The sequence below is a fragment of the Ursus americanus genome, chromosome 2, assembly GCF_024610735.1.
Source record: "Ursus americanus isolate L20-20 chromosome 2, mUrsAme1.1.p, whole genome shotgun sequence".
NCBI classification, from domain to species: domain Eukaryota; kingdom Metazoa; phylum Chordata; class Mammalia; order Carnivora; family Ursidae; genus Ursus; species Ursus americanus.
In genome coordinates this window covers 3,808,935-3,825,717 of record NC_142128.1, presented here as the reverse complement: position 1 = coordinate 3,825,717, position 16,783 = coordinate 3,808,935, and the positions used below count along the sequence as shown (strand labels likewise).

Here is a 16,783-nt window from a genome sequence, read left to right as displayed (position 1 = left end):
TGGACCTGTGGGGAGGGCCATTTTTTTCAGAAGGTGCCAACTACGTGGGCAACCGCACAGCTGTGAGGCGGCGTGGCGCGCCTGGGCCCACGAGGCTGGCTGTGGGGGCCGTGACCAGCGATGTTCCTTGAGGCCAGGAGCCTTCGTGTCTACCCCGAATTTCTCTAGAGCCGCGCGGCCCAATATGGTAGCCGCTGGCTCCGTGGGGCTGCTGAAATTGTAACTAAAATCAATTAAAAAGAAATAAAATAAAACGTCAGCCCTTTCACGGCATAGTCACGGCTCAGGGGCTCGGGAGTCACAGGGGTCTAGTGGCTTCCATGCTGGATGGTGCAGGTTTAGGATTTCCCACCCAGGAGGGAGGTTGTGTCGGGTGATGTGGACTGGGCCATTCCAGCCACGGAGGGAGGCTGTGTTGGATGGTGTGGATCTGGAGAAGAGGGTGGGTGGCGCGCTCGGGGGGCTCAGGGACTCTGTACTTCCCCGGACCCCGCACCAGAGGCCGGCCCCGCAGCACCTGTCCCCGCTCTGCCCCCAGCTCTGGATCATCCCCAGCATCGTCGGCAGCTCCAACCTCTACTTCCTGTCTGACGACGACTGGGAGACCATCTCTGCCTGGGTCTATGGCCTCGGCCTCTGTGGGCTCTTCGTGGTGTCCACCGTGTTCCACACCATCTCCTGGAAGAAGAGCCATCTCAGGTGCCTAGCCCACGGGAGGGGCGTGGGCCGGGCAGGGTGACCAGGGCAGGGGGCATGCCTGGCTGAGCCAGGAGGGGCCCATGGTGGTGACCCTCACGCCGTTTTGCCTCTGCCGGCCGGGGTTAGGTCCCACTGGGCAGACCACTTCACCCACATGAGCCTCGTTTGCCCCCCTCAGAGAGGCCCGGAGAGCAAGCCGCCAGCTCCCGGTGTTGTTCCGAGGGACCCTCCTAACCGTCGTAACCGGCACAGTGACCGCCCACTTCTGGGCACCCCCTGCCCTGGGTTTCAGGCCCTGGACAGATGTCACCACTGATCGTTTCAATAATTCCGTGGTATAGGCATTAGTCTCAGATTTTTAAATTTTTGCTTTGCTTTTAATTTTTAAAAAACACTGTGATTAATACATGTAACATGCATTGCCTCTCTTCGCCAGTCTTAAGCGGCCAGTTCAGGGGCATTAAGCACATTCACACTGTTGTGCAAACACCACCGTCCGTCTGCAGAACTTTCTTCTTGTTTCTGAACTGAAGCTCTGTCCCCTTTGAACACTCGCTCCCCATCCCCTCCCCAGCCCCCGGCACCCACCATCCTACTTTCTGTCTCTGTGAGTCTATCTCCTCTAGGGACCTCACACAAGGCAGTCATACGATATTTGCCCGTTTGTGCCGGGCTTCTTTAACTCAGCGTGAGGTTTCAGGGCTGGTCCCCGTTGCAGCGTGTAGAATGTCTGACTTGTGAGTAATAGTAATGACACTGAAATTTGGAAGACGATGGGTCTTTCTCAAGATCGCCAAGCTGGTCATACCTGAGCCAATGCTGATCCCGGGAGTCAGGGGCCCCCATACATGGAGGGATGCCCTGGTCCATTGCAGCAGCTGCAGTGACCCCTCATCTCCAGCCTCAGCACTCCCCTCCTCCCCCTAGGAGCCCTGTGACTCTGCGGTACCCGCATTCCCGTTTCCCATTCTTGCCCTCTCCGTGGGTCTTGGTTCTGCCCCACTGTATGAGTTCTCGTGGCTGCTGTAACACATGACCACGAATTAGGTGGCTGGAAACAACAGAATTCATTCTCTTGTAGTTTAGGAGGCCAGAAGGCCGAGATCAGGGTGTCAGTGGAGCTGTGCTCTCTCCAAAGTCTCGAGGGGAGGATCTGGCCTCTTCCAGCTTCTGGTGGCCCCAGTGTTCCTTGGCTTCTGGCTGCTCCTACAGTCTGCCGGTGTCCTCACACAGCCTTCCTCTCTGTGTGTCTCTTTGTCCAAACCTTGCTCCCCTTTTTCTTACTAAGAAACCAGTCATTGGGTTTAGTGCCGGCTTAACCAGCAGTGGGACTGGCTGGCCTTTCCCGTCCTCACCTGTCACATACTGAATGAGAAAAACAGCATCTATCTTCTAGGTGGGATTAAAAAGTTAATGCTCGTAAATTGCTTGGACTACAGTGATCTGCTTATCGCCCACGAGGTATACACGCTAGCTGCTATGGTTACTTTCATTTCTAGGAGGACTTGTGGTTCAACCATACACAGGATCCCCGGTCAGTTTTACTGAGGGCTGCAGTTTGCTGGACAGAATCAGTTCGTGCTAGTTATCTATTGCTCTGTAATACATTACCCTCGGTCACAGAGGTTTTATATATTTTTAAAGATTGTATATATTTATTTGATAGAGTGAGCAAGAGTGAGAGAGCACAAGCTGGGGGGAAGGGGAGAGGCAGAGGGAGAAGCAGATTCCCCGCTGAGCAGGGAGCCTGACGTGGGGCTGGATCCCAGGACCTTGGGATCATGACCTGAGCCGAAGGCAGACGCTTAACTGACTGAGCCATCCAGGCGCCCCCAGTCACAGAGGTTTTAAAACAGGAAACCTTGATTGCCTCTCAAAGCTTCTGAGAGTCAGGGATTCAGGAGCTCAATTAACTGTGTGGTTCTGGTTCATGAGCTCTGGTGTAGTCCTGAAGCAGGGCCGGGGCTGCCGCCATCTGAAGGCTCGACCGGGGCAGGAGAGGCTGCTTCCAAGCTGGCTCCCTCACATGCCTGGCAAGTTGGTGCTGGGTGTTCACCAGGTCCTCAGTGCTTCCCACATGGATCTCTCCAGAGACACATGGCTCATTTCTCCCCAAGTTAGTGTCCCAAGATAACAAGGCAGAAGCTCTAATACCCTTCATGATCGAGCCTCAGAAATCACTCACCATCATTTCTGCAGCCCTCTGTTGGTTACGTGTGTTTGCCTGATTCATCGTGGGAGGGGGCTCCACGCGGGTGTGAATACCAGAAAGTGGGGTTCTTCGAGCGCCATTTTGGAGGTCGGCTAACACACTGGGCAAATGTATTGAGGGCTTACTGTTTGCTACTTAGCGTGAGGTCACAACAAAAACAGCACATGTTGATTGAGCACTTCCCCATATGCACTGTGCTAAGTACCAACACACTTAACCCTCACGGCCACCCTGTGACAGGCTGCTGGTATCCTCCCCTTTCGATAGATCAGAGAGCTGAGGCCGAGAGACGGTAAGGAGCTGGGTCAAGGTCATACAGTCTATACGTGGTAAGGTTGGGATTTGAACTCGGGCCTTCTGGCTCTAGACCTGGACCTGAACCAGAATGTCGGGACCCAGAGGCTCCTTAGCGGGGGGCACACAGGTTTGCTGGTTTTGCACTTTTTTCAAATCACCAAAGCATTTCATCGTTTGAAATCTTTTGAAAAGCCCAGTATATAAAGCTGAAATGCTGCGTCTTATTACAGGTGTGGGTGCCAGACCTTCCCCTTTCTGGGAGAAGGCAGTCCTCAGCGAAACCTGCGGGGTGTCCCCATTCAACCCCTAGGGGGATGGGGAGCCTGAAGCCCAAGGGTGGTGACTGGGGCAGAGGCGCGTCAGCCCCGAGCCCAGGCCCCTCCGCACCCTCAGGCGGGAAAGCGCGTTTGTCCCAGAGCGTGGCTCTGGGGCCCTACCCCTGACCCTACTCCTACCCCTTCTCTGCCCAGGATGGTGGAGCATTGCCTGCACATGTTCGACCGCATGGTCATCTACTTCTTCATAGCGGCGTCCTACGCGCCCTGGTGAGTACCTCTGTGTCGTCCGTGGCGGGGCTGGGGCTGGGGGTGGGGGTGGGGGGACTGGCTTCCTCTCTCTGAATGTCTTCTAGTTGTCTGCGTAATCGGTTGATTTGGCATGAAAGAGTGTAGGTAAAAAGATGCCCTCTGCCCATTCTCCTTCTAGAAGCAGCTACTTAGGACCAATTTCCTCTGTCTCTTTCCAGAGTTATTTTTGGCTAAAAGAGCCAAACCTTGTGCCCAGAATCGTGTAAATACATCGGTGTTCCTACCTTTCCTTCTGGTTCTAATGCAAAAGGAAGGGTACGATACAAACTGCAATTTGCTTTTGTTCCCTTGGTAATGTTGCTGGGGGCGTCTTTCTGTATTAGTACACTGAAGGTTTCCCCAGTCTTTTTTGTTTTGTTTTTGTTTTTTTACAACAGCATAACATTTCCCGGCCATCCCCTGTTATGGATATTTCTGGCATTGGGGCGCTCCGTCCATTGAATCTCCTTGTTTGCGTATCATTTAGCACCCGCGCATGGATGTGTTGGCTCGAATCGTATCAAGTTGCAAAGAGGCGGCCTTTTCTGAGCTCCAGAAACAGCAGTTCCGTGTGGTGGAGCCTGACCTTTGCGGCATAAATTCGAAACTTGGATTTCTGGGCGGAAGGGAGCGGGCCTTCTAATTTGGTTAACGGTCATCGGATCACCATGCAGTGTATCGGTTTTAAGCTCCCCCCCAGCAAGTGACCTGGAATTTTCCAACTTGATTTAGTAATAAATCCAGAAGGTTCTGGAATAAGGAAACACTCAGCTTCAGGCCACACTCTAAACACGTGGGGCGCCTGCAGAGCTGTTGTGCTCACATTTGGGGAATGCATACCGCGTGGCCGGGCGTGCTGGGGGTCGGGACCCTGAGGGTGTGGCTGCTGGAAGGGCATCTGTGACGGGACAATGGTGGCATGGTGAGATGGGCCTGTGTGCATGTAGCCACGGGAGCTCAGGAGGCACTGCTGTGGTGTGGGGGCCTCGGGAGGGCTGCCTGGAGGAGGTGTGCTGCTCTGAGAACTTACACGTGTGCTTCTGAAGAGTGGGGAACCACGTAAAAGTTTGTTCCATTTTTGCCTAGGAAATTCCTATAAGTGGGGCATTCTCTTTCATTATATCTGCTAAAGACGGGTTTTATTTGTATATACAATGGCGATTACTTTTTAAATACATTTCGTGGAGGTATGCCGTACCAGGAGAGCATGCATGGTGAATCTTCACACACAGCGGCCAGCACCCAGATGAAGAAGCAGAACATGTCCAGCCCCCTTGTGCCCCTGGGCCCCCTCCCCTCAAGGTAACCCCAGCCCTGACACCTGTCATCATATGATAGTTACACCTGATTTCTTCTTTCATGTTAGCGGAGTCCCTGCTCTTTTGCGTCTTGCTTCTTCCACGCAGCATTCATCTGGGGAGAACCATGGAGTCATTCATCCTCGCTGCTGGACAGGGGCTGGTGACCACAGCTCGGGTGTCCATGCCCCTGTTGCAGGCTTGGCATGGTGCCATGTCTCATACAAGGGTAGGGGCAAATGGAGTATAGATGGGAGGCTGTTTGGTCTGTTTTTAGGGGTGATGGGGCTTTGAAGCAGGATATTGACGAGTTTTATTGTTTGGACCAAAGGGATCAGGGAGGTGCGAGGGGGGCTGGCACAAGGACCTAGGGGAGCAGTGGTGGTGGCCCGGACCCCAGGAGCGGCCACGGGAGTTAAGAGGAAAGGAGGGACAGATCAAAAAGACACTTGCAGGGAACTGAGTAGACTGACTCATGGATGGTGGAAGGGGGCGAGGGGTGCCAGGTTTCTTGGGCCAGCCTCCCCCCGAAACCAGCTCCACTGCCATGTCTGTCTGGGGGTGTGGCAGATGCAAGCCCCATGCCCAGCTGGGCTTTGGGAGAGGAGGGGACATGGTTGTCTTCCCAAAACTGGTATGCTTCTGACTGTCCTATGCCAAGTGGGCAGGCATATGTATGGCGGCTTCTAGAATGCGCACAGATCCTGGATGAGTGGGTCGTGGGGAGGCCACTGGAGCAGGCCAGGAGCAGGAGAGAGAAACCAGGAGCCACGGGAGGGAGCTCCTTCCATGCGGCCACTTGTGGTTGGCCCCAGCGGGGTCCTCAGCATCACCTGCAGTTGCCAGGGACCAGGTCATTGCAGGTTTCCTTTTGGATGTGGCTGAATACGGTCAAGTTTTGTGCTCAGCTACAGTAACTTTCTTTGATGTGGATTTCTAGAACAATCCTCTGACTGTCCTGCCCTCTGCTGGTTTAATGGCTGGGTTTCTAGTCTTGATTCCCGGCTGCGGCTGATGGAGCACGGGCTCTGCGCTTGTCCTGTGCTGACGTCTGAGGGTCAGGCCGGCAGCTGAGGTCCAGACCCCCTCTCCTCATGGGACTTAGGGTCCCACAGGGAGCACAGACGTTGACTGCCCCAATACGGACACAGGAAAGAACCACAACTGTGGCAAGTGCGTGAACGAGGGGTGCAGGTGACGGGTCCTGGTTTGCAAGCCGTTTTAGGAGGAAGAGTTGGCCGAACGTGGGAGTTGATCAGATATGTGGGAGGACGTAGAGAGACAGAGGAGCTTCGTGACCCGTTTCCTGGCACCTGGGTGCAGGGGAAAGGGGGACACGGGACAAGGTGCTGTAGAATCATTTGGTGGGTATTTTTCTTTGAATGGCTCTGGTATTCATGCTGTTTTCTGCAGAGCCCCGGAGGTTCCCAGAGGACCACGGAGGGGTGAGGGTGTGAATGGCCGTGGGTTCCCCCATCCTTGCCTCAATCAGAAAACCCCACTTTTTTTTGTCTTTTATGTTTTTGATAGATTGGACTTATGTGTAAGATTCCTGCATACAGTCTTCACTTGAAGTTTGTAAAAGGTGCTTGAAAGCCTTTGGCATAGGAGAAAGAGAGGAGCAGAAATATTTGTTTGAGGGGCGCCTGGGTGGCACAGTCGTTAAGCGTCTGCCTTTGGCTCAGGCTGTCATCCCGGCGTTCCGGGATCGAGCCCCACATCAGGCTCCTCTGCTGGGAGCCTGCTTCTTCCTCTCCCACTCCCCCTGCTTGTGTTCTCTCTCGATGGTTGTCTGTCTCTGTCAAATAAACAAAATCTTAAAAAAAAAAAAAAGAAATATTTGTTTGAAATTCAGCACACTTTTTTGTGGGGGAGGGTTCATTTTCTTCTGTTAGAGTCAAGTTGAAATTCAGTGTGGTATTTTAATAAGAAATGACCTGTGTCGCTTGAGGCTCCCTCCCCTTCCCGTCCCGCCCTCCATTCCAGCCTGTCCTCCTGTCGCTTCCTCTGCCCATCCCCTCCATCCCATTTTATACTCCTGCTACCCATTGGCCTATTTTGTGTCTGGAGAGCTATTTAGAAAGTTCTTCCGGGTAATGAGCTGGGTTATTTTTTTCTACCTTTAAGCTTTCCAGTATAAATTAACTTCTTTACAATAACAATTGGACTCGGAGCCGATTGCTTTTGGGGGGACACGGGGGGTGGGCAAAGGTTTTATATAAGGTAGTCTCATTCGAGAAATTCACTCTGGGAAAAAAGTGAAAAGACCCCTCCCCTCAACCACTGCCATCCTCACATGTCCCTTTTTAGATGGAACTCCCGCTACCCACTCAACAAGGGGTCCGGTCGGTGTTCTGCACTTTTACACGTCTCTCTTCACATGTGCAAATAATACATACAGTCCCGTGACTCTCTGCTCGCTCCCCACCGCCGCACTTAGCAATACGTCTGGGAGATGTACGTGGTTGGGAGACAGAAACCATACGAGGATTGGAACACGGACCATCTGGTTGGCAGGAAGGATGCACGCGGCCCAGCTCCGCTACCTTGGAGCCGGCAGCAAGGCTGAATTTGGAGCCGAGAGGCAGTAAATTGATAACAGACGCATACGAACCTTACATCCCCTTCCCCTTCTGGTAGACAGTGGGTGCCTTCCGGCGTGTCCTGTTGGACCAGTGCTGTGATGAATGTCTTCTTCTGTGCCTCTGTGCCCACGCGAGACAGCATTTCCTTGGCTAACCCCTGGGTCTGGGATGATGGGGTCACTGGACAGGGGCACCTCGGGTCTGATAGATTTGGCCAGATGGCCCTCGCACAGCCTTTATGCTCCGGCCCATTTGAGAAGCGCTTTGTCTCTGCGCTCGGATGGTGTCCGTTTTGCTAATTTTCCTCTAATCGTTACTTATTGTTGCAGTCAGTTTCTCCGTCTCTCCACCTGTCTTTCCACCAGAGCCCACGTCCCATCTGCAGAGCCGTGGGGCACAGGGCTGCTCTGGGCTCAGTCTTTCTGGGTCCCAGGGGGCCCCCCCTCAGACTGTGCCCTTGGCTCTCTCTCAGGCTGAACCTTCGGGAGCTGGGCCCCTGGGCCTCCCACATGCGTTGGCTGGTCTGGATCATGGCCTCGGTGGGCACCATCTACGTCTTCTTCTTCCATGAGCGGTAAGCCAAGGCTGGGTAGACGGGGGAGGGCTCAGGTGGGCAGGGCCTCCTCTCTGCTATGCATGAGGGCAGAGCTCTGCCCGGCATCCTGGGGTTCAGGCCCATGGATGACCACCAGAGCCACGGCCCATAGGGTTGATCTGAAGACCTTGAGGGTCACGCGTCACTCATGTTCCCTAAGCTGGGAAGCTGGGTTGTCAGATGAGCGGGGAGGCTCCGGACTCCCTTCACGTGCGTCCCGCTGAGTGAAGAAAGAAACAGAGCTGTGGAAACAAAAGGGAATAACTGACTTCTTGAATCACCTGGGAGGGCAAATCGGTGTCAGCCGGTGTAGCCTCCCGGATGGATGGAGGGTAGGTGCCTGGGCCCGGAGGGGAAAAGGTGCTGGGATCACACAGTAATGACGGCCCCGGGCCCGAGCGTGGCAAGGGCCCGCACGTGGGCCGTACTCAGCAGGGGCAACCCTGGCCCGTTATCCCACCGACAGAGACCGAGTCCCAGAGGGAAGGACGTCCGTCCAGGGCCACCCAGCTCCGCCAGCACTGGCTGCGTGTAACTGGGCGAAGTCAGAGCCCAGGAGGGCCGGGCAGAGGGTGGAGTTCTTCTCACTCTTTTGGTTGGGGTGTCCCCTCCTACCCAGAACGGGGAGCTGTATGCCGTTCCTCATGGGGAGGCTGTCCCGGGGCCCAGATGGCTTGTCTTCCTGCCAGGTACAAGCTGGTGGAGCTGCTCTGCTATGTCATCATGGGCTTCTTCCCCGCCCTGGTCATCCTCTCAATGGTAAGTGCCCCTGCCCGGCCAGGGGCGCCCAGCTGGCTGGAGGGACCCGGACTGACTCTTGGGATGGTCGAGTCCGACCCCCTCCTCTGGCACACGGTCAAACTGAAGCCTCAGGACGCAGTAGAGCAGGCAGGTTAACCCTGGGGGGCTCGACTCCCTGGCTTTGCAGGCGCTGACACCACCTAACCTCCAGTGAGCGAGGTGACCCTCCCCACGTCAGCCCCTTCCCTGAGTCAGCCTCCCCTCCCCGAGTCAGGCCCCTTCCCTGCATCAGCCTCCCTGTGTGTTTAAGGATTCAATAGGAAAACCCGAGGACAGAGACTAGGACGGTGCCTGGGACATAGCAAGTACCCAGTCACTAAATTACATCTGTGATCATAACATCTCTGGCTGTGGAGGCAGAGCCGAGGCTCAGGACTTCGGACCCTTTGGGTGTTTGCATGTCCTAACCTGCTTGTCTGCACTAGAGACCAAGCCCAGAGGGGCAGTCGGGTTCCTCCCCGCACGCATTCTGAGCCCTTACCAAGGGCAGAAGGCCTACATACAGGATCTTCCCTCCTTGCCCGGGGCGTCCCTGGAGATGGACATGCTGTCCCATTCATGACACCCAGGCCAGCCCGCACGCGTGTGCAGCCCCTGAGTGACTGAGCCGGGGTTGGCCCCCATCACTGCTGACTGTGGGGACTAGGATCTTTGGGCTGTTCCGCCTGGGCCTGTGAGGGGCAGAGCAGGAAGAGAAGCAGCTGGGGTGGCCACATGTGGACCGCATCCCCTCTGCGAGCCTCAGTTGTCCCGTCTGTCAAATGGGCACAGTAAACTCACCTGCCTGGCACCTTCCCTAGTTTATTATCTTACAGTGTGATTATGGGCAGGTGGTGAAATCATATGTAGTCAAGTCTAGCAGGTGTTTTGTGTTTTTTTAAAAATGTTATAGTTTTTACAAACCTAAGTGGTATGGTCAGGGTGGTCTTCCTTTCTCCAAGTTCACGTACATATTTACCCGTATTTTCTCCTGTTTCTGTTGTGGTCGAACCTTCCCTCTGTGGTTTCTCCTGGACGTGGTGATTCATCTCCAAGCCCCTAGCCGGTGACGTCAATTATCTGCCATTTAAATGTGCTCCTTTGGTCACACGTTAAATTCACACGTGTATGTGGGTCTACCTCCGAGATTTCAGTTCTGTTCCGTCCGGGGGCCCGTCTCTCCTGGCACCAACCCATTTTACGTAACGTAGCTTAATTACGTTTTCATCCGTGGCCCCGTCAGTCCTTCTGCTCAACATTTTCTCGACGATTTGTATTTATTCTACGGACTGCCTTCTCCCCGTGAAGTTCATTTTTATTTAAATATGTATATTTATTAAATTTATAATATGAAATTAAACATTAAATTATGTAATTTATATTGAATATTTAAAAAATTTTAAAGTTAAACATTTATTTAATTTAAAATCTTAAAAAATTTTATGAGGAATATTAAATGAAGCATTACATTATATAATTTATATTAAACAAATATTATAGTTAAAAAATTTTAATTTATTAAAAAAATTTTAATTTTTAAAAAATTTTGTCAAATATGTCAAATATTAAATTATATAATTATAGTAAAATATTTTTAACATTTTAAAAATGTTAAAACATTTAAATATATTTTAAAAGATTTAAAAATGTATAAAGATGATTAAAGTAAATGTTACATTGTATCATTTATAGTAAACAATATTTTTAATTTTAAAAAATTTAAATTTATTTTAAAAATTTTATGAATTATATTAAACTAAATATCACACTGTAGTATTTTGAAATTTTAAAACTATTTAAATTTATTTTTAAATTTTAGAATTTATGAAGTGTATTAAATATTACATTATATAATTTATATTAAAGATTTTTAAGTTTTTTAATTTTTAAAAAATTCATTTAAATTTTTTTAAAAATTAAATTTTATAAATTACATTAAATAAATATTAAATTATATATTATCTAATTATGTATGACAAATATTTAAGTACATATATACTTATATATAGTAAGGGTGTATTTAAATACATAGTCACTGCAAAAACCTAGTCTGAAAATGTGTGAAAGAGCCAAGCCCCCCTTCCCCCTCCTCCCCAGTACGATGACCCAGCTGCGACCACCAGTTTCTTGTGTGTCCTTTTTATTTATATATTTATATGCAAATCTATGTGGATATGCAGACATAGGGACTTGTTTGTTCTTCTACAAAAACGAGGTCGCACGAAACGTATGGCTCTGCAGCGTGCTTTCCTCACTGAGCACGTGCTGTGGGCACGTCTCCACGACCGCCACGTGGAGTCATGCCTGCCTTATAAGGTGCTTGTGAAGGCTCCGAGGTGCGAGCAGGTGCGAGCAGGTGTGAGGAGGTGCGAGCAGGTGCGAGCAGGTGTGAGGAGGTGTGAGCAGGTGCGAGCAGGTGCGAGGAGGTGCGAGGAGGCACTAGGTATTCCTAATGCTGTTACTGTGTCGTTAATACTCGAGTATGATGCTCTCGAGGACTGAGGGAATCAGTGTCCCCCCACAGGCCAGTTAACCCAACGTGGAGGTTGGCGTGAGTCCCTTTGTCTGGAATGCTCAGTTCCCGTGCATCGTATGTACATACAGAGTGCATATCGGGTGTTGCACGTGGGGAGAACGCTGCTGGAAGGATCCTGTTAGCAGTGCTGGTCTGAAATGCGTGTGCAGGCGGACCCGGGGAGACGGGGGATGGTGTGGCAGGCTCCTCTCGCTCAGTCTCCGCCATTCCCTTTAAGCACCAACCACTGCTCGTCTTTGACGGCTGTAGGACGACTTCTTTTCTCTTAATGTTTTTTGTTTGGTTTCTCTAAAATTCTTCACTCTGGATATGTATTACTTTTAAAAAACTGTAATACAATATACATAAAATTTATGATTTTAACTCTTTTAAATATATAGTTGGGTGGCAGGAAGCACATTCACGTTCTCGTGCAGTGGTTACCACCAGCCATCTCCAGAACATTCTCATTGTCCCAAACCGAACTTCTGTCCCCATGAAACACGAACTCCCTGTTCCCCCTTCCCCAGCCCTGGGTAACCTCCATTCTACTCTCTGTGTCTGTGGATTCGACGGACTCCGGGGACCTTGTATGAGACGGATCCTACGGTCTGTGTCCTTCTGTGTCTGGCTCCCCTCACTCAGTATCATGTCTTCCACGTTCATCCGTGTTGGACCAGGTGCCTTTTTAACTGAGTCATGTTCCATGGTCTGAAATCATACGAGTAACAATTCGTTTATCCATTCATCCATCCCCAGACGTGTGCGTTGCTTCCACATTTCGGCTGTTATGAACCTGGGTGTACCAGAATCTGTCCATGTACCTGCTTTCGCTTCTTTAGGGTACACACCCAGATGTATTCATTCTCAGAAAAGATAAGCTAGAAAATAGTCTTTGAGAATTTGATAGAAACGAGCAACATTTGAGAATTAATTTGGGGAGAATAGACAACACGTGTCGAGACCCGCTACCCGGGAATCTGGCCTGGCTCCCCATCCACGTCTCTTTTCATTTTGGGGTGGTGGGGAATGGCGGGGGGCTCCCAGCCCAGCTGGCGGCTCCCCTGACCTGTGCCCCACTCTTGTGCTTGCCGACAGCCCAACACCGAGGGCATCTGGGAGCTGTTGACCGGAGGGGTCTTCTACTGTTTGGGCATGGTGTTCTTCAAGAGTGACGGGACGATCCCCTTTGCTCACGCCATCTGGCACCTCTTTGTGGCCTTTGGTGCTGGCACCCACTACTATGCCATCTGGAGGTACCTCTATCTGCCCAGCACCCTGCAGGCCAAGGTGTCCAAATGAGGTGGCCCAGACCGCACGGGACAGAGCATCATGAAAAGTGTGTCTGTGAACTTTGGTCCAGAGCACAGCGCCCAGGCCCATCTGCACATCCACGGGCAGAGTTTTTGATGGGTCCGGGCCTACTTCTGGTAACAGTCAGAATGTCCTTAGAGTCCCAGGTGAGAAAGAAAGCATTTAGTCATTTTGACAGAGGAGAAATTAACCCTGTAACGTGTTTCTGTTCTAGGCAAGTGTTTCCTAATACAACCGACATTAACATTCTCAGAAAAGGGAGCAGACACTGTCCTGGCAAATGGGGGGCCCCTGGGCCCCTATGCGCTCTTTAAGGTCCTCAGAACTCTATTAGGGAGTTGGTGGAGTGTTTGTATCCCACTGGCCAGGGCCGCCTCTGCTACCAAAGTCCTGGCTGGGGAATTGTGCCCTGTTCAGGGAAAGTCGCCCATCCGTGACCATAGCAGACATCACCAATCAACTGCAGCATGGTGCGGAATCAGGATTCTTCTCTGGGAGGTGCTCTGGGCAGCCACGACCTGTCGACTCAGCACTCATGATGGCACCCCTTAGCCTTTCCTGTCTGATGTGCTCTGCGGGGGGGATCACAGCCAGACCAGTTAAATGTCTCCACGTGGGGGAGCCTGCTTATCTCCTGACACGACGCCTGTCCCTGTTGGGGAAACCCCTGGAGTGGGCCATTTTGGGGCAGTGAAGGGAGACTGAGGCAGACAGCATGAGCGGCCCCCGGCCTTCTGCTCCACCACAGCTGATTCTCAGTACAGAGGAGGAGTGAGTTGGCTGGGGATGGGGAAGTGATTACTTAGCCATTTCTTCTGCTAAAAAAATCCAGAGAAATTATCAGAGCCATTCGTTCAGGGGGGCAGGCAGATCCCAGGGACTTGCTCACCTGCTCCAGACTTGGGGCTTGTGGTGCCAGCATTCGGATTCTTGCTTGGTGCCAATCAGTGGCCCTTGGAGGCTCCTCAGATGAGCCCCAGAGGGAAGGCCTCGCTAGTTTGATAGGGACCTGGGCAGAGCGTCCCCAGTGTTGGGGTACCCCCACCTCTGAACTCCCTAGATGCCCACTGACAAGGCTTCCAGGGACCTGTCCTCGTAGCATCCCCCCAGGCCTGGACTGGCCCCTCTGTAGCTTACACTTGGACATTTACTGGGGACGGGATCCAGGCCCAGCTCCTGAGCTGAGTGGGAATCTGGGAATCTCTGAATCAAGCATCTCTCAAGGTAGACAGGCCTCAGCCTACAACTCCCAACCAGAGCTGGGTGGGCCAAGACAGGATGCCTTATGCTTAGTTCTAGTACATTCCAAGGTATTTCAGGTTCCAGCGTCTGGAATCCCATGTACCGAAGCCAGTATTAAATCATCAGACACATTCCTCAGACAGGCGGGTTCTGAGCTGGCAGATGCTTTGGGGGTAAGCTTTGTCCCCTTGCCGTGTGTGTGTGCGTGTGTGTGTGCGCACGCGCGTGTGTGCGTGCTTGTGTGCATGTCTACACTGGCACTCCCAGCCTCTGGAAGTTGCCTTCGTCTGGTCTGCCCACTGTCAGTTGGGGTCAGGGTTGGAGGTTGGGGTGGGGAGAGGAAGCTTTGTGGGGGAGGGCCCCCTAGGGAGGGGCTTGCTGGTGATGGGGGGGGGGACAGGGACACCGGGACAGTGATCTCTGCCTGGGCCTGAGGCAGGGGGAGGGGTTCATGTTTGCTCTGGGAAGCCGGTCAGGAGATCTCCCAGAGTGCGGCCCCAGCACCATGCCAAGCTGCTGTCCACGAAGGTCGTGTCATTGAGGTGCTGATGGCACAAGGCCCTGTTACAGGACCGGGGCTGGCTGGCCTGGGACACTGACCTGGGACATCTTTAGTGGCTCTGGAGCTGAGCTCCTTATGTGACACCTGTGTCTCCATCCGCCCGCTCCTCCTGGCTACCTGATCTTGCATTTTCCCCAAGACAGCCTGCCCCTTTATGAGGTGCTGGTTCACCCCTCATCCACCCATCTTATTCCTCCAAAGCCCTGCTCAGGCATCAGTATCGAGGGACTTCTGGCCTTCCTCTGACTTAGCGGCTCCCTCCTGCTTCCCCCCTAACCCCTGCACCGTGCTTACCTGCACCGTGCCTTGGAGCTCTGTCCTTCATCACCCTGGTCCCTGCACCTGCGCCCCACCCCAGGTGCTCTTTAAGGGAGGAGCTGTGTCTTGCTGGGCTTGACATCCAGTCTGGCTGCTTCTGTTTGTGAGGCTTGGGCCAATTCCTTAACCTCAGTGTCCTGCTATAAGATGCGGATAGTAAGGCAGCCCCTTGCAAGGTCGCTTGAAGATTCGGTAGGGTAGTGAATGTGAAACACCCAGCCTGGTATGCTAATTGGCTCCCTTAGCTGTCCACTTGGGAAGCAACCTCTGATAATGAAGATGACCCTCTTCCAGGAGTGTCAGCTGTGCTGGCCAAAGCAATGAATCACTAATGGTGGAATTTCCGACTGTGGACAGGCTGGTGAGGACACTGTTCTGTAGGGCTTGACCTACATTTCTTCCCCTGGCTCCTCTTCAGCCTGTTCCCCATGAACCCTTTCTCTTCCTCAGCATCATTGTGAAAGTGCGTTTCCCAGCATTCCATTTCACCCAAACCTAGGCCCTGGACCTCCTCCAAAATGTGTCACCAACAATGCAGGGAAGGAAAAGATGTTCCTCAGGCCAGTCCCTCCTGTGGGTAAGTGTTCCAGTCTGTGCACTGGGCGTGTGGGGTGGAGAGGGCAGGGCACTGGGAACCCAGATGCCAGCTCCCTCTTCCTGGCCACCTTTGAGGCTGTCGTATGGCAGGGCTATCCAGCAAAGCGGCTGGCATGCCCCAGGGAGCCAGGGAGGAGGTCAGCAGGCCTCTTGGACACTTGGGGTGCTTCCGCAGCTGCTCCCGAGTTAGGCAGCACTGCTGGGGTGGGGTGGGGGGTGGGAGCTGGTGAGAAGTGAGGTTGAAGGCAGGTTCGGGGGGCTCCCACTGTGGCCGTGCCTCCCACTGCTCGGCCGGGCTGGGGGACAGGCCTGGAGGTGACAGCCTGCTGCCCGAGTCCCTTGGCTGTCATCAGGGCCAGCCAAAGCAGGTGCGCTTGCTGGTGGAGAGACCTGCCCGCCAGCTGGCAGGATTTCCCTGGCAGGCCCTGAGCGGAGCTTGCCGAGGGCCGTCCCCGGGCCAGCATCCTCTCAGGCCGGGGGGCTTTAAGCCAACGGACCAGAGCCGCCTTTTTCCCTTGATTGGAAATTGCTCATAGGGTGGGAGCAGGGCTGAGCGGCCTTCTCTCCATCAGCATCCGGTCAGGCTGGGGAGAACCCTAGGAAGGCACTGTGCAGGGGTGGGGGCGGGATGGGAGTTGCGAGTGGGCCTAGACGGAGGCCCGCTTTAGGTGGTGGGTGGCAGCCCCGTGCAGTGGGGTGACGTGGTGGGCTTCCCGGGAGCGCTGCTGTCCTGGGTTTTCAGCGCAACGGGCTCTCTTCTCTATATTCGTCTGCAAACCTGCGGCGCTCCGAATGTTTTCCCACAGCTTGGCTGAGCCCCTGCATTTGCGGTTAGGCCCCTGTTGGGAAGCAGGGGCCGGGGACAGCTCAGGCGCTAAGAGGGGCAGGTAGAGCTCAGAGACCTGGGAAATGAACCTAGTGCCTTAGTCAAGAAGGCACTGTCACCTTTGCCACCACACACTGTGCAACCAGGTGCCGACAGGTGGGCTCTGGGAACCACATCGTGGGGTCCTGAAAGAACCCGTGGCTGTCCCAGCAGCCGGCCCCACGTGAATACACGAACACTCGCAGGTAGGGTCCACCGCAGGTGTGGGGGAAGGAGCAGAAGGCTGGGGAGGCAGAGGGTGCCTGTCCCGGGGGCCAGTCTCTGTGCTGGTGGCTTCACAGATGCTCTGCCCGTTGATTGACACAGTCTCCTCTGTG

The 16,783-nt window shown here is 53.2% G+C and overlaps 1 protein-coding gene across 1 annotated transcript in view; it reads left to right on the top strand.

Annotated features, from left to right (window-relative positions):
• The window catches only part of MMD2 (monocyte to macrophage differentiation associated 2), a 40,545-nt gene extending 26,138 nt beyond the window's left edge, over nt 1-14,407 (top strand). Inside the window, exons 3-7 of the mRNA XM_087867050.1 lie at nt 539-699; nt 3,679-3,753; nt 8,130-8,231; nt 8,942-9,011; nt 12,646-14,407. Of these exons, the coding sequence (XP_087723176.1) occupies nt 539-699; nt 3,679-3,753; nt 8,130-8,231; nt 8,942-9,011; nt 12,646-12,849 (612 nt within the window). The 3' untranslated portion in view covers nt 12,850-14,407. The remainder of the gene's footprint in view (nt 1-538; nt 700-3,678; nt 3,754-8,129; nt 8,232-8,941; nt 9,012-12,645) is intronic.
• The last annotated feature ends 2,376 nt before the right edge of the window (nt 14,408-16,783 follow it).